Source organism: Myxocyprinus asiaticus, chromosome 9 (assembly GCF_019703515.2).
Source record: "Myxocyprinus asiaticus isolate MX2 ecotype Aquarium Trade chromosome 9, UBuf_Myxa_2, whole genome shotgun sequence".
In the NCBI taxonomy this organism is placed as follows: Eukaryota; Metazoa; Chordata; class Actinopteri; order Cypriniformes; family Catostomidae; genus Myxocyprinus; species Myxocyprinus asiaticus.
The window spans coordinates 33537197-33561655 of NC_059352.1; the positions used below are offsets into that span (position 1 = coordinate 33537197).

Below are 24459 nucleotides of genomic sequence, written 5' to 3' on the forward strand. Positions count from 1 at the left end.
CCTGTTCTAGTATTTTAATGTACATACTGTAATTCAATCTTACGAACACCTTTTCATTGACCTATGAATGCTGTGACATTGAAGTACCACAGAGGGACATCACTAAGTTCAAAACAAACACCTTTACACTTTAGTTCATCCTAAACATGCCTGAACTCATTTGACATTATGCTAGACATCACACTAAAATCAGAAACAGCTTTTCATAAAAACAGCTCTATAGGTCTAAATTCTGCTTAATTCTTAAATGCCTCACTGGACAAATGGAAGAATAAACTACAGAGAAAGAGTATTTTCACAGAATGTTGTATCTGCAGCCATGGATGTGCAAACTTATGCTGCTATAACCCTAGATGTGCAAACTTAAGCCGCTTAACCGCTAGAACCCTTAAAATTAGTTTTGTTGGTGTAATCTAGCTCAAGTTGATTGATTCAGTGATATTAAATAATATTTTTGACTTCAATAAACCAGATAATTTAGATATTACCTCAACATTTTAAATTGTACTCTGTAAAAACAATGTGTAGGTAACCTTGAAAATGTGCTTCATGTGGTAACATCTAAATTAACTGGTTTTATTCTAAGTCTAAATATTATTTAATCAAACTAAATCAACCTTACAAATTAGGTTACACCGACAAATGTGATTTTTATAAGTTAGATCAAGTAAAAATAGATAATTGAGAAATCAAAAGCTGTCCTTTCCATCCCACCTTAAATTAGTAGTATGAATTAAAATAAAGCAGTGATTCAAGTCTGTTTGTCTCTATCTTTCATTCTCACAGGTGTGCACACCCATCCACTCGTGCACTTTCTATTTCATACTAATACATGCACACACCTAAAACTCTCCTTTGTCTTTTATGAATGTAGGAGGTTGCCCACACCTTTCAGCACTATGTCAGGAGCTGTGACCTTGCGCTGGGTTGTCCCTGGATTCTGGGCCGAATCCTGTTGCTAGGCCTGTTGTGCAGTGCAGGCCAAAAAGTGTGCCAGAGACTACAGACATTCACTGTCGAACCAGGGAGACAGAACAATGGGGAGAAGATTGTCATAAAATAGTGGAATAGAACCCTGCTTTTATTAAAAAGTTATTAAAAAGATGTAGATACTGATAATGCCTGAACAAGGGAATTAAAACCTGAAAGCAAAAGCATATTTCACTAAATATATATTCCCAGAAGAATTAAATAACGTAGTCACTGAAAAAATGTATATGAATGTTTTAGTGCCAGGTCTGAGACATCAAGTTAGAAGATTTTTGACTAAAGGAACAGGAGCACGAGTGCACGCACGCATACACTCTTCTCTTAAGTCTCCTAAGAATGTGTGGGAGGAAATGCCCTTATCAGAGGTCTATGTAAACCTAAAAACGAGAAAAATAGGGTTGTGCCTGGCGATTAAAGCTTGCATTTCTGCATTGGGAAACTTACTGGGCCACCAGATCAGCACATACGAAGAAGCTCTGGAGCAAGTGTCCTGGACAGCAGACACAGAGATAGTGGACGATGCACAAGACAATGCTTTCTTTTGACTCTGATGAACTGAAATGCATTTATCTAATAAAAGCATCAGATCCTACATTCTGCATCTCATTCTGCACAATTAGTGAGTTCTCTGTATTCTATACCTTGATCCAGACAGCTGGCTAGTGCTGGTCTAGACACCGATGGAGACAAGCGTCACAGCTCTCTGCACACCGGCCTGCAGACAAACTCTGCATCTCAACATCAGAGGGCCAGAGACCTGGGAAACACCACCACCTGTTTGGTCTGCACGTGAATTACATTAAACCTGTGAACAACTGAGATTCTCATTCATATTACAAATTTGTTAAAGGGATAATTTATCCCAAAAATAAAATTCTGTTTTCATTTACCCACCCTCATGTTGTTCCAAGCCTGTATGACATTCTTCCACGGAACACAAAATAGATATGTCAGCCAGAATGTTATTTTTATTTTATTTTTTATTTTATGGACAAAAGATGCAAGTTAATGGTGACTGTTGCCAACTAATATTTTGCCTAACATCTAACATGTTTTTATTCCATGGAAGTAAGTAATATGGGTTTGGAATGAATGAGGGTGAGTAATGATAGACAATTCTATTTTGTGGTGATCTTCCCCTTTAGATTCAGCATTTCAATCACATACCCTAACAAAGAAGAGGAATTTCAAGACTTTGGCTTGCTCATCCTCATGTTTTAGTAAAACAATAAATAAAATATAATGCATGGCTTTATCAAGACATAGGCACCAGTGCACAATTTCAAGGGCTTGGCTTTCCTACACCTCCAAAGGCTGAGCCTATACTGCCATATAGTGGAAAGTCCTGTGAAATGACATGCATGGTAAAACTTCCAAGAACTTTTTCATGTGCCTTTATTCTCCACAAGAACACAATTCCTGTTGATTACATGCTACGTAATGTAGTGGGGAAGTATAGAATTTTATAGTAACAAGCTTAAATTCAAAATTGTGCTCAGACTGATATTAAAACATAAATCAGCTGTAGACAAGTATGATCAGCAATTAAACATTCAACATATCCATATTAATATCAAATACTTAAAGAGATCTAAAACTAAAAACAACTAAAGTATTTAAAACAACACTGAACTGAGCTCAGTACATTATAAACAAATTAATCTCTCATAACTTTTGTTGTTAGGAAGCACATCTACAAGGAGTTAACAAAGACAGAAATAAAACATATTTCTAGTCAAAACATAAAACTTATAACAAAAACCTGTGATAGTGGACCACCTTATGCTTCAGCATCCGTAAACTGGTCGGCCACTACAGCATAAACATAGCGGACCCATTTCACAGGGTGTGTGTGGTGAACTGCTGGGCTGTAGTTGCCATGGTTTGAGCTTGGGCCATTCTGGATATTACACTGGAACATCTCCTTTACAGTTGTATTCAGTTCATCTCCTGGATCTAATGGAAAACACATATATGAAATTCAAGAACAAAAAGCAACAGATGGGAGCGCAATCTCTGCCTACTACAGAAAGAGTCAGTCCACACTACAGTTGAACCCCTACATTAAATAAGGTTTATTTCGAATAGAAGTTCTTTAAATCTTGATTTGTATATCAAATTACCATAAGGAAGCATGTTGTTTTTTTCTATGGTGCGTGAAAACTCCTCTATCTCCTTTTCCCAGTCCTCTTTATCAATAGGGGGCTGTGGCTTGATTTTGCGGTAACCGTTCCGAAGATATTTTTTATTTTTCATGTCCTCCTGACTTCGCCTCAATTTTTGGCACTTGTTTGAAGTGTTTGTTCTTTTTGACCCTGTTGTTGTCACCATGGGGCCATAATTCTTGAAAGAAGATGGAGGTATCCTCTCCCTCTGGATGCTACAATGTTGAACTATGTGAAAGGCAAACAACACATTAACATTCATATAGCTCTCATGAACATTAAGACCTCACTACAATTCTGTCAGTATTGGGTAGATTATCTTACCAGCAAGATCTGCCACACTGGCGTACATCAAGTGTCGTTGAGTAAACACGAATTAAAAGTTCACGCAGCCTGTGAAGTTGCATATTAAGTGGAAAATTAGTCTGAACTCAAAACACTTAACTAGTATGAACTGCAACTGGAGTCATTATAAGACATTTAGTAAGTTTTAATTAAACGAGAATTGCCACGCTCGTGAAACATACATGAATTGAAAAAGATCAGTTGCAAGAAACTCCTTCAGTTAAGAAACCCACAAGTTTTAACTGTAATTGTATTGTCTGGCCTTGACATGCCGACGAGGCCTCTTCGTGACTGCCGCTGTTCAGTCAATTTAAAGACGCAAAGATAGTTAAGATTCTTGCCGATTACTCAGTTAATTAACCATACTAAATGTTGTACATAACCAGATGTTTGGGCAATATTATAACTGCCCATTTGATAATTTATTTATATTTTATTCGTATGTTGGCTTAATGACTGTAGGCTACATTTCTATCGCACCCGATTCATGCTTTTGTTCATTATCACCTCATGTGCTAACATGGCATTGTGTCCGTCACTTCCAAATTTCATAATAAAATCGATATCACTGGATAATCTAAACACGCAATATCAGCAAACAATGAGAGGAAATTAACAATTTACCTCAAAAACAGGCAGCAGCGAAGTTAGGCCCTCAGAAAACTGACTAGTCATTAGTGATGGCGGCCTGATGCTCGTGAGATCAGGTGCAACAAAAGTAGCATAAAAGAAATAAACACAATTCTGTTTAACTTTTCAGAGATCAATTTAATTTCATGTTAGTTCAGTACTCTTAACATGCTAAAGTTAATAAATGCCTTTACGAACAGCTTGACTATAGAGACTCAATTTGAGTAAAGATCAGAAACAGAAATAAACTCTCTCTCAAAAAAAAAAAAAAAAAAAAAAAACCTCATTACAACATTAAAGGGATAGTTCACCCAAAAATGAAAATTATCTCATCATTTACTCACCCTAAGGTGTATGACGTTCTTTCTTCTGCTGAACACAAAGATTTTTAAAAGAATATTTCAGCACTGTAGCTCTAGTTCCTCACAATGCATGTGAATGGATTCCAAACATTTGAAGCTCCAAAAGGACATAAAGGCAGCATAAAAAGTATTCCATCCAACTCCAGTGGTTAAATCCATATCTTCAGAAGCGATATGTTTGGGTGAGAAACAGATCAATAATTAAGTCATTTTTCTACTATCAATCTCCATTTTCAATTTCACATTCTTCTTTTGTTTTTGGTGATTTGCATTCTTTGTCCATATCACCATCTACTGGGTAGGGTGGAAAATGTATGGTAAAAACGGACTTAAATATTGACCTGTTTCTCACCCACACCTATCTTCACGCTTCTGAAGATATGGATTTAACCACTGGAGTCTTGTGGATTACTTTTATGCTCCCTTTATGTGCATTATGGAGCTTAAAAATTTTGGTACCCTTTCAATTGCATTGTGAGTCATAGAGCTGAAATATTCTAAAAAACTTTGTGTTCAGCAGAAGAAAGTCATACACATCTGGGTTGGCATGAGGGTGAGTAAATGATGAGAGAAACAAAAACTTTGAGAGACTATGTTAAAGCAATGAGTGACACAAAGTAAAAGAAATGGTTCTTTCATTATTTACAATTTGTAAATACAATTTGAAATTGCACACAAAACAGTTATAAAGTGTAACATAAAGCATATTGTAGCTCAATAATTACTTAATGTGTGGCTGTGGGTTTAACTTGTGAATGAAAGGCACAAATACTATATAGAAATGTGACATGGTGAGAAAATATGTTGACTGACCTTCACATTCTCAAATTGTAATCAAGATTGTAGACCAGCGTATAATATCTTATATTCCCAATGTTGTTATCACATACAATGTATTGACTTTGGAATAAGAAAAATGTAATTGGGAGGATGCTTGTAATAAGTAATATAGTTAGCTAATACAGTATAGAAAATCATGAGAATGTTGCATTTGAAATTATTGAGAACGAAATATTGCAGTTTGGAAGAACATGTGCCATCAAAAAGAGTAGAAAGTCTCTTTTCTAAATGGCCCAATAAGGCCATTAACAGTATTTACAAAAACACCGCTGATGAACAGATAAGTCTTAAACTATTATCCAAAAGTCTGTAAATAACCTGAAATACTAATTGTTTGGTACATTCACAATGACAGTTACATTCAGCCACCTGCATTTTCATTCATTCAGTGTCTTTGTATCTCACACGTACTGCACTTAATGTCAGAATACGGTAAACATCCCAACATTCTATTGCAAACATGGAAAAGTACATTGCCTGATTTTCTTGGACAACGGGCAGTGTTAGTAAGTTTCATAAGTAAAACATACAGTTCCAATTACCCCTCCTCTTTTCTTCTAATAGATGTCTCCTTAACTGACCAGAATGGACACCTAGATACATCTCTTTCCTCTGATCTACTCCTCACAAAACATACACTGCAACTCTGAATGGGACAGTCGGCAAAACAGCCAACAGGACAAGCTCTGATGGTCATCAACTAGGTAATTATCTCTTCACATCCCAGTGCAAACTTAGCAAATATCATCAATACACCTATCCAAAATAAAGCCAACAGTATGCATGTGTACCCAGTGTTAAAATATTCACACAATATTTGGTGCAATTCAGTACCCATAATGCCATTCCAGTGACTCCCTCATGTTGTAGAGCAACAATGCCCATTAAATATTTCACCAGTATATTTTAGGTTCTTGTAGTATGTGAAAGGTGCACAAAACAAAAACACATTGTAGAAACTGTCCATTCAGAAGCACAAGGTGTTTGAGCTTTATTGCTACCTCAGGGAGAGCTCTAGGTCCACTTTGAAGTTTCTTAACAGCTTTTGACAGGTTTTTAGTTTTTGATTTCCAGAATAGATGGGTTGTGGTCCAGAATGGATAGAATGACCCTGTCCATGTATTGCCTGAGACGGAAGTTTATATCCTCTTGTTCCTTGAGGGCATCCATCAACTGTGGGAAAACAAAACACTTTCAGAATGATATTGGATGATATTTAAAATTATATAGGCCAAGATTCCATAGTGTCAATTCATTATGAGCTTCCTTAGCTCATAATTAATTTGTAAGTACCTCACAAAAGTATTGGACGTGACAGAAATGCTTCATATTGTTCTCTGAGGCACACAGGTACACATCAAAGTATCTTATGTGCAGACTTTCTCTGGTATGTTCCAATCTGATCAGTAGATCGAGGACATACTCTCACTGTATTTATTCAAGACACAGTTCTCCACTACCCTTACCTGGTCACGGGAGACATGATCAATTTCCATAGCCAGAGACTGTGCTTTTGTGTGTGTGGCAAACAGGCTTTTAGCCTCATAGAGGCTCAGACTGTGGAGCTGACCATTTAGGTCTTCATTCTGTTCCCTCAGTTTCTGGTTCTCCTGTAATTAAGTAAAGAAAGATGGTGGTGTTACACATGATTGTTCAAGTGCTGTCTTGTTTGTCCTTTTTATAATGGCTTAAAGTTGTTACTGAAAAAACAAAATGTTGTTTTGTCCAGCTTTTACTGGCAACAGAAAGCATCTGAAGGTATTTTCCCCTTGAGGCAGGACTGAGGTGATGAGATAATGTTTTACATTAAAAATAATTACAACCTCTCATCCCAGACATTCAGCAAACAATACTCAATCTTTCTCTTTACAGTAATGCAACGGTATTAGCTATATTAGTTTAGTCACTACTGAGGCACCTCTTCTTTTGATACACAGTAACAGGATGGAACACATCTACAACCTACAAAAACCAATGTGGCTATATTAGATGTTAGGCCAGGAGACACCAGCTTGGCAAATAATCTGAAAATATAATTGTTATGAATTAATGTATTAGTGGTTGATTAAAAGATATCACAGTTTACCATCAGGCTGTGACAAAGGTGTGCCTGAGCAGACACAAGCTGCTTAAGGTCAGAGGGCATGTCCTTGGAAATGCTCCTCTGCACATACGTACACAGAGTAAACAAAATAAGGGGGAAAAGGAGTCCATTTGGGTGTCACTGTTTTCTGGAGCTTTTTTTCCTTTTTAAAATTACAGTGCAACACAAAAAAGCCATAAAGAGGTCTCCAAGTGTACAGCCTTTACAGGAGGATACACTGTTACAAATCAGTTACATCACATCCAGTTTCAGTAGGTAAAAAGTAAAATGTAAAATACACATAAAATGAAAATAATATTAAATGTGTTGTAGTAAGGTGTAGATATATCTCTCCATCCTCTCACCTGTTTCAGCCGCTTGACTTCCTGTTCCAACTCATTCTCACGTGTTCGAGTGCTGTATTCTGATAGGCTGATGGAAGATATGCGACCACGCCCCATTCCTTCTGCCTCTAGCTTGTACAGCTGCAGGTGCTCTAGCTCTCGCCGAAGGTCTTCAATAAGCTAAATAGAGAAGAAGAAAATAAATGACACTTTTGAAAATAACTTTAATGTCCTAAGCTGCTGATCTGAGAACACTTTTGTCTTGATCTTAAAAATCAAGGGTAGTATTGCTGTATATAGTTTATAGACAAAATAAAACAAAGGTAGTTCTGGATCTATTATTTCTCCTATTCTTGTGACTCTCCTATTCTTAGTTTTGTGTTTGTGTATCTTTATCTCTGTGTCTGACTTGTATTTGCACATGTGTTTAGACTACAGTCAATTGTGGACTTTGTTTTAGTAAGCTAAGTGCTACCAGACAGGTCAAGGCTGCAATGTTTTTAAATGAAGACACAGTTGGAGCAACCAGAGATTCATCCGAGACTCACTGATACATTTTAGTACTCATGTCAGAACTCAAACACTAACAAACATAAAATGTGGTTACACTGTATACTTGAATGTTTTTACCCAAACCTGAAATGGGAGACTATTGGTAATATATTATACTAATATTAATACTTTTAAGAATTCAAGCACATTCTAGCTCGGTCTTACCTCCTGCATGGTCTCTCTTTCTTTCTGAAACTTGTTTCTGTTCTGTCGTAGCTTGTTCATCATCTTCTTGTACAGATCCATCTCATCCTTTAATCGCAAGCTTGTATCCTCCAGTTTATCTGTCATCCGCTGCCTCTCCTATACACACACACACTTCAGTAAATGATTGTAATTTTATGTGGACATACAGTCAAATTTAGACAATTATGAGTCAGCTGTTAGATAAGATCACAACTTGTGATCCTCCACTGCTAAGTCCCCCTTAAAACTACAAGCAAGCTTTCATCCTTTAACAAGATAAAGAGGACAGACTCCCAAATGACTTTGTTTTACAAGCCAGAACACAAAAACAACTTTGTTAGGGAACACAAGACTGATCACAAATATTTGTTCTAAGCATTTGCATAAATCAGAATAAATCTGTACATTAATACAGACAAAATGTTGTGCCCTAACAAACCCGCTGCTAATTACTCTGGTAATGTGCATTGCCAACTATTTAATTATTCAGATGTTATCATTATTTACACTCAAGTCAAGGGTGGCATTTATGTAACAATCATGATTTCACATTAGCTGTTAATGCAAAAAAAACCTCATCCAATTTCTCTGTCTGACATTTCAGTCTGTTCAGGTTCACTGCCATCTCTCCATTTTCCTCCTCTAGCTGCTGTACTCTGGGGGGGAAAAAAAAAATTAAGAGAAGCCACCCATCAAACTATTGCAATAAACCTCCTGTGAGAAAAGTTGACCTCTCAGTTGACATAGGTTTAAGCTGACATTTGACAGCTAGTACTCAGTTCCTATTTTCATAGTGTGTGTGTGACAGTAACGGAAATCATGTGGAAAGGGTTCCCTGTTTTTTCTTCTCTGAGTGTCTCAAGTTAAAGGTTAAATACCACTCCTTTGTTGTAGAATCTTTATGTATGTCTTTCCAAATAGGGTAATGATTGATCTCATTGGATAATGTAGTTAATGTACTGCTTTTCCTGTTCTTACAAAGATATATAATGCTGTGCTGAACAATGAAGTATGAGAAATCTCTGATGCATACTTTGTGTCTGTGTCACTCATTTCTCCCCTCGAGGATCCGGATTGAGACAGTGACTGCAGACCTGACTTGATATTTAGGGTCCAATCCTGAAAATTCCTAACACCACCACTGCACAATAGCTTTGAGGATCAAATTCTTTGGTTTCTGGATGAAATTTAATGGTCTCCTTAGAGTCTTAACTTTGAATTTAACGCTGTACTGCCCAACACCTCGTTACAGAGATGAATGGGACACCACAGGATATATAATTTTTTTGTTTATTTGAAATCCAATCGCAGCAGTGAGTGTGTTTACATGGACATAAATACACTGATAACTACCAGTGCATTTATGCTTATTCAAAAATAAAACACAAAAATGCAAGAAAACTGAGATATGAAATCATTGTATTAATCTCTGCTTTTGACGTCAAATTAAACACGCACAACACTTGCGCACATTGGATAAACCGGTAAAAATGCTAGTAAAGATGTTTACATGAAATGGGAAATCTGGGTAATGGGGAAAGATCAGTTTTTGCTTAAATTGTTTATGACTAGGGATATGCACATCCATATTTATGACCTTACCCCGATAAAGTAAAGTTGTTTAAGGCATTTACATTACCACACATGTAAGATTGCCCATGTAAATGTTCTTCCTGTTGACTTGTTTAAAAAAAAAAAAATATTAATACCAGGGTACTGCAATATAACACATACAATAATTTTATATATTAAAAAAAATAATAATAATAAAAACGTTCGCTAGATTTATGCTTTAGGTGGAAATGTGTTACAGTCTGTCAAAAGAATTCATTCTGGGAGAACTCTTTGGAAGATGATCTAAAAAGCTAAAATGTCCGCACATTGTATAAAATAAAAAGAGTATAAACCTCTAAATGTGTCAAAAGTCAAATTGTAGTACCACTATAATAAAAAATAAAAAACATGAAGTGTTCTTGTATTGGTCTTAAGGTCCGCCATAACATTAATATTGTGCTCAGTGGCACAGTGTTGTTTCAGTCTCTCACCGATTAGAGAGCAACTCTATCTGTGAGTGTTTGTCTTTCTCCAGTCGGATGTAGGCCTCTCTGTGTCTTCTGATTTCCTCTTCCATCATGTGTTCTGCTCTCGTCTCCTGATCTTTTAGCTGCTCTTCCAACTCATGAATCCTGTGGAAGCACCGATCCTATCATCATAATGAGGCTTATCACCCTTGCTGATGTCCACTTTATATTTTTGCATTTTGCAAATACAAAACTGTTTTGCTAGGCATATTTTTATGTAAGGTTTTTGTTGTGCTTTATTAGTGCAAAGCATCTGCTGTGCTCTGTGTTTTGACTGCTTAAACAAAGTATGTATGCAAATTCATATACATGTAGCCTAGTTCCAATGGAATGTCTTTTGTGTATGAGTAGCAACTTAACTATGCACCAACTGTGTGTTTTCCTGTTTCAGCTTGGATTTCGCTTCACCATTCATTAGAATCTCATTTTCCAGCTCTGTCACTTTTCTGTCCAAGTGACTCACCTGCACAGGTAACAATAAAGAATGAAAATCTCAAAGTCTCTCAGAGCAACTCTGTGTTAATGAGCCGTTTACTGAATCAGTCTACAAATCAACATTACCCTTGATCAGCACATCCTTTACATCAATAGTGCAGGTTCAAAGTTTGAACATTGTATATGTTTGTTTTAGCACAGAGGCCAACAAAAGTGCAGTGATCTTGATTCAAATCAACAGAAAAGAAGATCTAGACAAAATCCAATTTAAGCCATTTGACCAACTGCATTAAGCAGCTTACACTTACGGAGATGATTTCCTGAGTGCAGGTCAGGACTAAGTGTGTGTTTAAAAGGCATTGATGATGCAATTTTCAGAGGGCTATGTGCAAGAAGGAGGCGAGTTGCTTTAGGGGATCTTACCTTCTCAGTAATACCTAGATCACAAGAGTCAGTGCTGTCATGGAACAAATCCTCTGTGCTGCCATTAATACTGCTGAGGTTACTGTTGTGGAGCAGCTGTCTGTTAGATCCACGTGCACACATGCAAAACAAGACGGTAAAAGCGTTTTAAGAGATAAATACCATCATGCACCACAATCAGACATTAATTTTTTTTCTTGCCACACTGCACCAGTTCATTTTGTGCACCCTGCACTACATTATGCAGGAAGGACATCCCACTTACCTCTCTGCTCAGTCTTACTGCTGAAACCCTCTTGCACACAGAAGGATGAAACTACACTGCAGCATCAATACTTGTTGTAAACTACACTACCCATGCTGCATCACTGCAGTGCAGCACTCAATCATACTATAAAGCTATATTCCATGTCTGTGTATCTTCAGCAGAACTGCCTTGGCGAGGGAGAGAAGCGACTGACCAGTAGGGGCATTATAAAAGCTGAGAGAGACAAGACTGCCATTCACCCACACACGCAAGCCAGCGTTTTGCACTCCCACATTTGCTCCGATTCTTACAATTAAAGACAAGAAAACTCTCTAGAGCACATATAAACAGTGATCAATTTGTAAAAACAATTCAAGGGGGATGGTGTTGTCAATGTTTTGTGTGTGTGTGTGTGTGTGTGTGTGTGTGTGTGTGTGTGTGTGTGTGTGTGTGTGTGTGTGTGTTGGGGGGTTATTACTTATGGGTCAATGACAAATAGATTTTCCAAGGTGTTAAAATGAGTATTCTTTTAAAAATCTTAGAAATGTAATATTTGTGTCCAATTTGGTTTCATTCATTTTTGAAAAACCTACATTGCATTTTCTACAAAAAAAATATACAACTTTTAAATTGTCATGCGGTGTAACCAGCAAGTAAAAAGTATAATATTTTTTTGCACCTTGAATACATGAGAGTATAATTAACTTAATCATTAATTTCCAAAAAGTTTTCAAACACATTTTCAATGTCATTTTTTTAGTGAAAAATATCCAATTTTCTCACGGTTACACTACATGACTTGAACAAAATGTGCCTTTTCATAAAAATGACAAAATAAATATGTTTTTTTATAACTTTACGCTCATAACTTTACGGTCTAAATGTTTCTGCTCTGTTTTATGGTTTTTATGGTCAACATAAACAACAAAATGGCTTATGGTTACACCACAACTTTGATTTGGTGGACAAGTGTTTTAAATATTAATTATATATTAAAACACACCTGTTTCACTGTGTATTTTTTTTTAAGAAATAACAATAAAATAATTTTCTGCACTAGTCATGCCAACATTTCTTTTTTCAGGAATTTCAGCTTTTACTGAGACTTAGATTTTGTTATATATATATATATATATATATATATATATTTTTTTTTTTTTTTTTTTTTTTACTTTCTCTGGACACCACATTACTTTTTTTATTTTAAGCCCCAGAAAAAAATATCAATATGACTTTAAAGTCAGAAATTTAAAATATGCACATCATAGAAGAGATGTATTCAAGTAAATGGTTTGTGTGAATTGCATTTTTTGTGTATTTTTAATTTAATAGATCTGGACAAAAATGAGCATTACTTCATTGACCCTTAAGACACATGGCCATAATATGCACCTGTAACCCTCTGTTCAGTGCTTGAAGTGGAAGAAGAAAGTGCAGGTACTCTCCTTATTAGTATTAAACTTTATTTTATTTATTTATTTATTTTTGGTAAATAAATGATACTGCGTAGCTGTTTTTGTTCACAACATATGTTTATTCAAAAATAAATATATAAACTTTAAGTTTTATGGCAGGGCTCTTCAACTACTTTCTCACAGGGGCCAGATTATACAGATACATTTTATTTTATTTTATTTTTTTTTTAAAATTCAGTGACACTTCATGTAATCTTTTTACGAGCACTACAGAAAATAATGGAGAATAAAAAGCTAACTGGAACTGGACCAGGAACGCTTGATGACCACCACTGCTGTTACTGCACATGTTGAGTGTTGTTAAACTCACCGCTGAGTTTTGCGCAGAGCGCTCGGATATTTACCGCGATTTTATCAAAATCATTTGGAAGGTCAGATAAAAGTGATTGGCAGGCCTCATCAAGCCACATTAAATTAAAAAAAAAATAACATCATACCAGGGGACTCTGAGAAGTGGTGTGTGGCAGCGGGGGCGTGGTCAAGCTTCTCTCCGGAGAGAGAAAGCGGTAAGGGCGCTTATACCTGAGCTAAATTATGTCTAACACCTGTCTCTAATTTCAGTGAGCACGGGGAGAGCGGCATAAATAGAGCGACACAACACTCAGTCGAGAGAGAGACTGGATACAACAGAGCCGAGCAAGGATTTTTCTAGTAGTGAAAGTTTATTTATGAAAGCTGTGTGTGTTAGTGTCAGTTTAGTGTGTGAAGGTAAAGTGGTGTCGCCAAGAGGGGAAAATAAAGCCTCACCTGAAGAAGGAAAAACTGCTTCTCGCGTTATCTTTTACATGGTGGTACACAAGAAAACTGTAGTAGGCTGTACTCTGACTAATTTAGAGAAGTGCAGGTACTGTGAACCGGTGAGTACCCGCCCACTTCAAGCACTGCCTGTTATTGTATTTTATGATGAATTTGGTAAAATGAATACCCGTTATTATCATGAGAGTTCGCTCACTGTCACAAACACACATTTTTTTTCTACTCCAATAACCGAACTAGTAAAGGAAATTTAGGCTGTTTCTAAGAAGGATGCTTAAACATTGTAAAAAAGTTGTTCTACACACAAGCGTTTTATGGGCAAAACCCTGAAATAGTTTTAAAAACATGTACACGTTGTAACTGTACACTTGTTAAGCATCATTATTTTTTTTTTTTTTTTTTTTTTTTTTTTAAAAGACGAGATTTCCCAGTACTGTTCTCTTGGCCATTTTTGAAAGTGCACGGAACTTTTGAAAACTTGCATTACCTTCATTGGCGTAACTTTCATGTGAACACAAGGAAGGACAGCTCAACCCATTGCTAAACTCTGACATACCTGCTGGTGTTTTCAGAAAACAGGGGTCTTTCTGCAGTGGAGAGGGAGAGAGCTTGTGCGCTCAATGTTGCCAGATTGCATGACTAAAGCGGCACCCTGGTAGAATACATCCAAACTGTACAAGTGTCACGATCTGATTGGGGGATTTCACCTTTAAAAACCTGGCAACCTTATACAAGTCGAAATCTAATTCTGACTGTCAAATCGCTTTTATTTTAAGTCTGTTATTTATCAAATGTAGACAATTAAATATTTTACTTGCATGATTAGTTCTAAGTAATACAGGACACAATCTAAAAGGGATAGTAAGGGGGGATGGTGGTTTTACAAAGGGAATGCTTTTTAGCATTTCTTGCAACAAGGTGGATGCCATCCCCCCTCAACTTGAGCCCTGCATATAAATGATATTTTCTATGGCTCAGCCTCTCTGTTCAATTGTGAAGTCATAAGTTCTGTAACTCTAAACACTCGCTACAAGGCAGCTAGCTGGCACTTGTTCATATTCTGTTGTCTCATCCCTAAAATATTTTTCTCCTAATCATGGATAAGTTTTCCTGTTCCAGCTCTTAATTTGTCATGAATCCACAACTTCATATCACATTTAATAAAACACAGCAAGTGCTCTCAGTCAGAGCAATGAGGTAGACACAGGCTCTACAGTAATGATTAACCACAGCATAACTACAAAAACTATGGATGCACGATATATCGGCGGCTGATCCATTATTGGCCAATAACTGGGAAAATCCGAATATTATCGCGCTGATAATGGAATTACCTCCGATATTTAGGGCCCAAGCACTGAAAGTGTGGAGACCCTATTGTTCTTTTAAGGGTTATTATTAGGGCCCAAGCACTAAATGTGGGTGACATCATGCCAAGACACTGATGCTAAATTGTGTTTTTGATACGGAACAAAAAACGGATTTGATATATCGAATGGTGTTGCCATGGCGACGTGATAAAGTACCATAACTTCGAAAACAGGAAGTGTCTCATATCTTTTGCATACATCGTGTGATTTACATCAAAATTAAGCCAAATGTTTGTCCTTGCAGGCTGATCATATTGATGTGACTATTGTGGGTCACGGTCGTAACGCCACCAACTGGCGGAAGGAAGTGTCACTTTTAACAGACTTTGAAATATCCCTTTTATGTTAACCTGAATTGCTTCAAAAAAAATTAATAATGCCAAGAGAGTGCAGATTTAAAATTCTGATAGGATTATTGATCTCTTAAATACTGTTGCCATGGCAATGCATTAAATTTCATTCCTTTTTGTGTATATTCAAATGTTTTGAGGTATTTTGCATGTTTGAATTTTAAAGTTTATTGTTAATGAACATGTTAATTTTTATATAAATAAAATATAATACAAATGTAAAAATACTAGAAATACTGTCATTTGTTTCTGCTCAGCTCTTAGTGGCAATTACAAGAAATGTCCAACAGACGTCAGCCAAGCTCCATTATTGAATGATTCCCAAACACTCAGACACACTCTCCTTTCAGGCTTGGTTTTACAGGGGTGCTTGAGGGTGCTAAATAAAGTTGTACTTACTCACAGCACCCTCAATTGCAGACCAGGGCAAACTACTGCCCGCGGGTCCAATTATCATGAACGTTTTTTATTAGATCTTTCATTTATCTGGCTTTGGGACCTATCCCGCATCCACAAGCTCGTTACAGGAGTGTTGAGGAATAGAAGCGAAACGGTGAAATTTGCCCACCGTGGTGTGTTTTTTTTTTTTTTTTTTTTTTCCCCCTCTGAAAGTCAGGACATCAGCATTTTCGTTGCTCTAATACCACTCCATCACGCGCATTGGCTAACATTTACAAGTAAACTGGATTTTGTCAAATAGGCATATAATAAGACAGCCTGATCACAAATACAGAAAAGTACAGATGTTGAGAATGAACACGAGTGCGGGAGGTAGCCTACAGTAATAATGAGCTACCACAAGCAAATATTCATTGTGGAAATAAAGACTTGTGGCCCGAAAAATTACAAACTTCACCGTTCACATTGGAGAAAACAAAAAAGGTGGGTTATAGTACGTCTTTCTCCTCTTTTAGATTAGTAACCTATCGGCAACAAATTTAGAAAATTCATTAAGGCTGATAATATATCACGCTTGCAAATTCCCTATGGATAATGCATAAACATAATATATATTTCTATAATTGTATCCAACTGTATTTCCTGATTTGGATTAAAATGTCCCATAAATACTTACCAGTATAAATTGTTCAATCTTTCTATTTTATATTTATTTATCAATAAAATTGGTGACGTGAATCTTAACTTAAGAAGTTTACAGACGTTTAAAGTAAATTTATTAAAAGTAAAATAGTAATTAAAATAACGTTGTAAAGAAAATGCATGATAAATGTAAAGAAACAAAAAATGAGAATGCAATTTATTTTCGTTTTGTAGCCTAAGCTCTATTTAATTCAGAGAATAATGCTTTCATATTGCTGACGTGTTACACTTCTCCAAGTATTTTCTGTATTTATTTAAAACTTTTTATATAAAATGAAAAGAGAAAACATTTTTGACATCTAATAATATATTTAATAAATGTTCATCCAGGCTGAATGGCCCCTCAGTGTAAGACTAGAACTCAAGTCAAGTGAGCTTTATTGTCATTCCGCTATATGTAGAGACATACAGGGGAACGAAATATCGTGCCTCACAGGACCACGGTGCTACATATATAAACATTACACATAGACCTATCTTTCTTACATACTGTACATATACTTTGCATTGCCTATACTTTATTATTTGTTACTGCACATCTTCACCATGCGTGCTGAGAATGACAAAATTATGACACTTATTATTTAGATTACATGAATATTAATGCATCTCATAAGCTTCGAAGCGGAAAAAAGAATTAAATGAGCGAATTGTTGCATGACACCAGAACTATTTTTTCTTCCGCTCATCTTGATGCACAGAAATGCTAAAATAACCAGCAGTCAGACAGCGATCACCCTTTCAGTGATAGTGCTCGTTCAAAGAGGGAGCATTGCTTTCCTGAGGTAATGACAGAAAAACAGCATCTGGAGTTATACACACTAAGTAATGACAAACCTAAACTTGACATGTATTATAATGGCCTTGTTTGACTATTTTTACAGGTTTATTTAAATTCAAAGTTGTTAAAACATTGATAATGATCTTTAATCCTCGTAATAAATGATACCCTTATGAAAACTTACCATGGCTTTACTGTAATAATATTGTATTAGTAACCACGACTGTAACCATGTGTTTTGATACAATTAATCATGGTTTTACTACAGCATTACTGTAGTATCCATATGGTAACTTGGTTTCAGTAATAGTAACCATATAATAATATTTATGGTTCATTTTGAGGTTTTATATGTGGCTTATACCAACACATTTTTTTTTTTAAGAGTAAACAAAACAGCCTAAAAATTTTCTATTTGGGCCCATAATATATATATATATATATATATATATATATATATATATATATATATATATATATATATATATATTAGTCAATTAAGTAATAATAAAGTTACTAATTTTATCCAAAGAATTCGTAAAAATTCAGTTTAATAGAGGTATCGGTTTTGGTATCGATATTGGCCTAAAAGTACTTGGTATCGGATAGAAAAGTAAATAAGTGGTATCGTCCATCTCTACTGTCATGTCTTCAGAATCCCTCAACGGTGTAGGTGAATAGGCATCTAAAGTCAGTGTTAAATTCATCAGCCAATCAGATTTATTTTTGTTCTTGTGGGTGTGGTCAGTGTGAGCATGCAGTATTCTAAACTAATTTATGTCCTCATTTGCCATACACTAATTTAGAGGCTATTTAAACAGTTGTGCATATGAATAACGAATGCAGACTCAAATTTAATGTACTTAATTTATTTTGACAGTGCACAGAGAACTGCAACAAAATTACAAGCCTAAATGACTTCTGTGCTCATATTAAAATCTACTTAGACTACCTTAACACCTAATGCGAAGAATTACATTTAATTTAATTTAAAGCCAGTTTATGGATAAATAAAAATGGTAAATTTCATTGCAATATAATCTTTAGATCTACATATTTTTTAACCAAGCAAAAATGTTAAATTAATCGGTTAGAAAAATTTTTTAAATTACAATTAAAAATTGATATAGATAAATAGATTGATTCTCTGAATGGTGATTCATGAGACTGTCACCACATTTAGACAACATTATGCCAAGACATCGAAGATCCTAAATTGCGAACAGATTTTTAAATATCAAACAGTGTTGCCATGGCGATTCACAAAATTAATGGCAAAAATAGATAAACAAGAAGTGTCTCATATCTTCTGCGTGCATTGTGTGATTTAGATAAAAAATTTAGTTATGTTTTTTCTTGGGGGCTAATCACATGGACGTGGCTATTGTAGGTCACAGTCATAGCACCACCAACTGGCAGCAGGAAGTGTGGCATTTACAACAGACTTTGAAAAAGTTATCTTACATTTACCCGAATTGCTTAAATTGTTTAAACACTGCTGATGGAAAATTTTGTGAAGTTGTAGTCAAACTGGAATGGGCATATATCTATTACTCATTGTATGATTAAGGTCCAAGTTTACATTAATGTTGAGTTGTTGCTGTGTCCATCATGCATTGTTTTCCGAAAGCCACAGAGTGGAAATGGACCTATGGTGCTTGGGCCTGTCATCGCTGCTTGCAGCTATATTTATTATTATTATTATTATTATTATTATTACACTTCTTTTCAAGGTTTTCAGTACTTTTGGGGTACATAACATGCGTGAAAACTCTTGAAAGTTTGCGCACACATCAGAGTTGCTGGTCATTAGGGCTAGGCAAACTTGCAGGGGGGGGGGCTCTGCAGCACCACCTAGAACATGGGCCTGTTCGGGGGGCTCTGTAGCACATCCCTTTTGAGCTACAGTCACCAAACTTTGTACACATAGATCTCATGAAGCCGGACAACTTTTGTGCTGACAGTCATAAGCTCTGCCCAAAAGGAAGTTGGCCACTTTGGATTGTTTGAAAAATGCATGCTCTGGAATTTGATATACTCCTCAGAGGGATTTCATGTTACAGGTACCAAATATGGGCGACATCATGCCAAGACATTGACAATACTAATTTGCGAAAGGATTTGATATATCGAACGGTGTTGCCATGGTGAAGTGATAAAATAATGTCAAAAAATTGGATGTCTCATATCTTCTACGTGCATGGTGAGATTTACAAGAAAATTGAGCCAAATGTTTGTCCTTGCAGGCTGATCACATTGATGTGGCTACTGTGGGTTATGGTTATAGCACCACCAACTGGTGGAAGTGTGTCACTTTTAACAGACTTTGAAATATCCCTATTATGTTAACCTGAATTGCTTCAAAACATTTTTGAATAATGTCAAGACTTTCTAAAGGGATTCTTGATCTTAAATACTGTTGCCATGGCAATGCATTAAATGTCGTCATTTCTTTTTGTGCATATTCACATGTTTTGTGTTATTTGGCATGCTTGGATTTTAAAGTTTATTGTTAATAAAGATATTTCTTAATTTCTATATAAATAAAATCTAATAAAAATATCAACTGAAATGTAAAAATTCTAGAAAACCCAAGCTATGTCTAACCCAGTGTGTTGTAATTGCCACTCAGTGGCAATTACAAGAAATGTCCAATAGAGGGCATCCAAGCTCCATTGCTGAATGATTCCCAAAATAACACTAAGACTTTTTGTGTCCTGTCTAGAAGAGATCCCATTTTCGTACGTTATGTACAGGTGCATCTCAATAAATTAGAATGTTGTGGAAAAGTTCATTTATTTCGGTAATTCAACTCAAATTGTGACACTCGTGTATTAAATAAATTCAATGCACACAGACTGAAGTAGGTTAAGTCTTTGGTTCTTTTAATTGTGGTGATTTTTGGCTCACATTTAACAAAAACCCACCAATTCACTATCTTAAAAAATTAGAATATGGTGACATGCCAATCAGCTAATCAACTCAAAACACCTGCAAAGGTTTCCTGAGCCTTCAAAATGGTCTCTCAGTTTGGTTCACTAGGCTACACAATCATGGGGAAGACTGCTGATCTGACAGTTGTCTAGAAGACAATCATTGACACCCTTCACAAGGAGGGTAAGCCACAAACATTCATTGCCAAAGAAGCTGGCTGTTCACAGAGTGCTGTATCCAAGCATGTTAACAAAGTTGAGTGGAAGGAAAAAGTGTGGAAGAAAAAGATGCAAGCAAGAGAACCGCAACCTTATGATTGTCATGCAAAATCGATTCAAGAATTTGGGTGAACTTCACAAGGAATGGACTGAGGCTGGGGTCAAGGCATCAAGAGCCACCACACACAGACATGTCAAGTAATTTGGCTACAGTTGTTGTATTCCTCTTGTTAAGCCACTCCTGAACCACAGACAATGTCAGAGGCGTCTTACCTGGGCTAAGGAGAAGAACTGGACTGTTGCCCAGTGGTCCAAAGTCCTCTTTTCAGATGAGAGCAAGTTTTGTATTTCATTTGGAAACCAAGGTCCTAGAGTCTGGAGGAAGGGTGGAGAAGCTCATAGCCCAAGTTGCTTGAAGTCCAGTGTTAAGTTTCCACAGTCTGTGATGATTTGAGGTGCAGTGTCATCTGCTGGTGTTGGTCCATTGTGTTTTTTGAAAACCAAAGTCACTGCACCTGTTTACCAAGACATTTTGGAGCACTTCATGCTTCCTTCTGCTGACCAGCTTTTTAAAGATGCTGATTTCATTTTCCAGCAGGATTTGGCACCTGCCCACACTGCCAAAAGCACCAAAAGTTGGTTAAATGACCATGGTGTTGGTGTGCTTGACTGGCCAGCAAACTCGCCAGACCTGGTATTGTCAAGAGGAAAATGAGAAACAAGAGACCAAAAAATGCAGATGAGCTGAAGGCCACTGTCAAAGAAACCTGGGCTTCCATACCACCTCAGCAGTGCCACAAACTGATCACCTCCATGCCACGCCGAATTGAGGCAGTAATTAAAGCAAAAGGAGCCCCTACCAAGTATTGAGTACATATACAGTAAATGAACATACTTTCCAGAAGGCCAACAATTCACTAAAAATGTTTTTTATTGGTCTTATGATGTATTCTAATTTTGAGATAGTGAATTGGTGGGTTTTTGTTAAATGTGAGCCAAAATCATCACAATTAAAAGAACCAAAGACTTAAACTACTTCAGTCTGTGTGCACTGAATTTATTTAATACACGAGTTTCACAATTTGAGTTGAATTACTGAAATAAATTAACTTTTCCACGACATTCTAATTTATTGAGATGCACCTGTATATGAAGTATGTGTAACCATGTTCTTCAGTTACCTATATTTCTCATTTCATGGGTTAAACATCTCCAGTTCTTGATTTAGAGTTTCTGTTTCATATGATCTGTGTATGTTTTGATTGCCGGTGCTGGAATGTGTTATTTTGAATTTATGATATGTTTGTTGTGGCTGTTATCAGTGTCATTTAGTGTCAGCAGTTTTTCTGCAGCTCGTGCTCTTTTCTAGAAAATAGAAAAGCTAAATATGTCCCCCATTGTGATTGCCTTCTCAGCCATATTGTTTGTATGTAGGGCGTGTGTTTTGTCTTTATATCTCTCTCTCTCTCTCTCTCTCTCTTTCTCTGTCTTAATCGCTCTCAGGTGTGGGGTAACCAGGTGAGCTGATTGTTAATGGAGAGCACTTTCACACAGTGTGTTTCCTTCATATATAAACTGACTGTTTCATGGCCGGGTTGTGCGATGGGGGTTCGTGAGCTGTGCCATCTTGGTCACCAATGCTCTCGTGCAGATTCCCGCTGCTGGAGCGGAGAGTTTGTGTTTGTCACTGTCTGAACTTTGGAGTTCGCTGTTTTTTTTTATATAGAACGGTCAATAAATGTGTCTGTTTCCGCTACTCTCGTCTCCCTGCATCTTTATTGCATTTTATTTTTAAAGTGTAACACCCATCCACTGACATACAGATGCAATCTTGGTTTATTACAATAACACTTTATATTTGGGTGAATTAGAAACCAGAACCTCTAAAAACTAGACGCAAAAAGTAACCACTAGACCAGTCAGTCATGTTCTTGATTAAATTGCTGATACGTGTTCATCTACTTTAGAAGATGATAAACGTGCTCAATGTGAATGGCCCCTCAGTGTAAGACTAGAACTCTGTAGAAAAGTTTGATCACACTTGCATATTCTTTATTATTTATTACTGCACATCTTCATCCTGCTTGTTGAGAATGAGACACAAAACCCGCATTTATACAAAGAATCCCTAACGTTCACTTAAAATCCCCATTAGTTGTGTAATAAAATGTGATTAGAATTTGAAGTGCTATTAATACAGTAGGCTACGAATCTGAAAATGGCAATATATGCTGAACACTTGTATGCTGAAAGTAAGTGTTCATAAATGTTTTTACTGATATAAAAATGTCAATTATATACAGTTGACATATGCAGTATTCAGAATATGACAAAAATGACAGTTTTCATGTATGTAACATGTTTTTTAAACACTTGTGGATTTTAAATGTGTACATAAATATATGAACTCTAATTTCTCAGGGCCAGCAAAGCCTTCTCTGCTGGTGTAACATGCCTAATAAATAAATATTTTTCATCCTTTCATTCTCATAGCCAAAAAGGTCAATGTATTTACAATTGCTTTCAACTCCTAATTAATCTACAAACGAATAGCAAAAAACTAAATAACTGATCCAATAAGAATTTATTCCTCGATGATTACAAGTGTGACAACTCTTTCACAAATCACATGCTGTAACGAGGCGCTGGCAATGACAAAGACGATGAAGTGAAGAACCCAAGTGCAATTTTATTAACAAAAGTGAAATCCAAAAACCCTAACTACAAACGTGAAACAAACATAAACGTGAACTTGACTAGACTTTACTTAGATTTGACTTGACATAAACCTGACCTGACATAACGTTAAAAAACACAATACCTGACAAAGGACAATGGAAAACATGAGGGCTTAAATACATGGACAAGGGGTAAAACAATGACAAGGGAACCAATGAACAGACAGAACTGATAAAAAGATAACACAATAACCCGAGGGAAACAGGAATCACATGACTAGGGAACACATGACATGAAACAGGAACTAAACTTTCAAAATAAAAGACATGAAATACATAAACCAACAGAATAAACATGACATATCTCCCCCACTAAGGGGCGGCTCCTGATGCCCCAACACATGAACAAAACGCATAAAACATGGAATAATTTTCAAAGTTCAATAGGGAGCTGGGGAGGATCGGAAGGAGCAAGGCAGAGCTGGGGGATCGGAAGACTGAGGCGGAGCCGGTGGGACTGAGGACCAAGGTGGAGCCGTAGATTAGGAGGTCCCTGGTGGAGCTGACGGATCGGAGGGACGAGGAGCAGCCAGAGGATCGGAGAGCCAAGGCAGAGCCAAGTGACCGACAGTCCAAGGAGGAGCTGGAGGGACAAGGGACCCCTGGTAAAGCCAACAGGCTGAAGGACCGCAGTGGAGCCAAGGGAACGTAGAGCTGAGGTGATGTCGAGGGATCGACAGGCCAAGGCGGAGTCCAGGGCTCGAGGGTCCAGGCAGGGTCGGAGGGTCAAAAGTTCCCCTTGCCTTATCACGAGGAAGCATCCATAGGGTGGGTACAAAGGCGGGAACCATCTCCAGGTCCAACTGCTCAGATGTGACCATGATATGGCATGGAGCAGGCTCAGGCATGGCTGTGACGTGGCATGGAGCAGGCTGAGGTGTTGCTTTGACGTGGCATGGAGCAGGCTGAGGCATTGCTGTGACATGGCATGGAGCAGGCTCAGGATCCAGGGCAAAAGATGGCACTAGCTCAGCGACCATGACGAGGAACTCCGGCTAGGCGGCCATGACGTGGGACTCCGGCTCGGCATCCGCCTCCCCTACAGTGAACGTA

At 36.9% G+C, this 24459-nt stretch overlaps 1 protein-coding gene across 1 annotated transcript in view; it reads right to left on the minus strand.

Annotated features, from left to right (window-relative positions):
- Positions 1-2425: 2425 nt before the first annotated feature.
- Positions 2426-24459, minus strand: part of LOC127445752 (rab11 family-interacting protein 4B-like) — an 87344-nt gene continuing 65310 nt past the window's right edge. Inside the window, exons 5-15 of the mRNA XM_051706023.1 lie at positions 11437-11536; positions 10938-11041; positions 10543-10683; positions 9072-9153; positions 8477-8614; positions 7781-7939; positions 6799-6942; positions 4125-6505; positions 3480-3548; positions 3114-3383; positions 2426-2946 (exon numbers count right to left, since the gene is read on the minus strand). Of these exons, the coding sequence (XP_051561983.1) occupies positions 6389-6505; positions 6799-6942; positions 7781-7939; positions 8477-8614; positions 9072-9153; positions 10543-10683; positions 10938-11041; positions 11437-11536 (985 nt within the window). The 3' untranslated portion in view covers positions 2426-2946; positions 3114-3383; positions 3480-3548; positions 4125-6388. The remainder of the gene's footprint in view (positions 2947-3113; positions 3384-3479; positions 3549-4124; positions 6506-6798; positions 6943-7780; positions 7940-8476; positions 8615-9071; positions 9154-10542; positions 10684-10937; positions 11042-11436; positions 11537-24459) is intronic.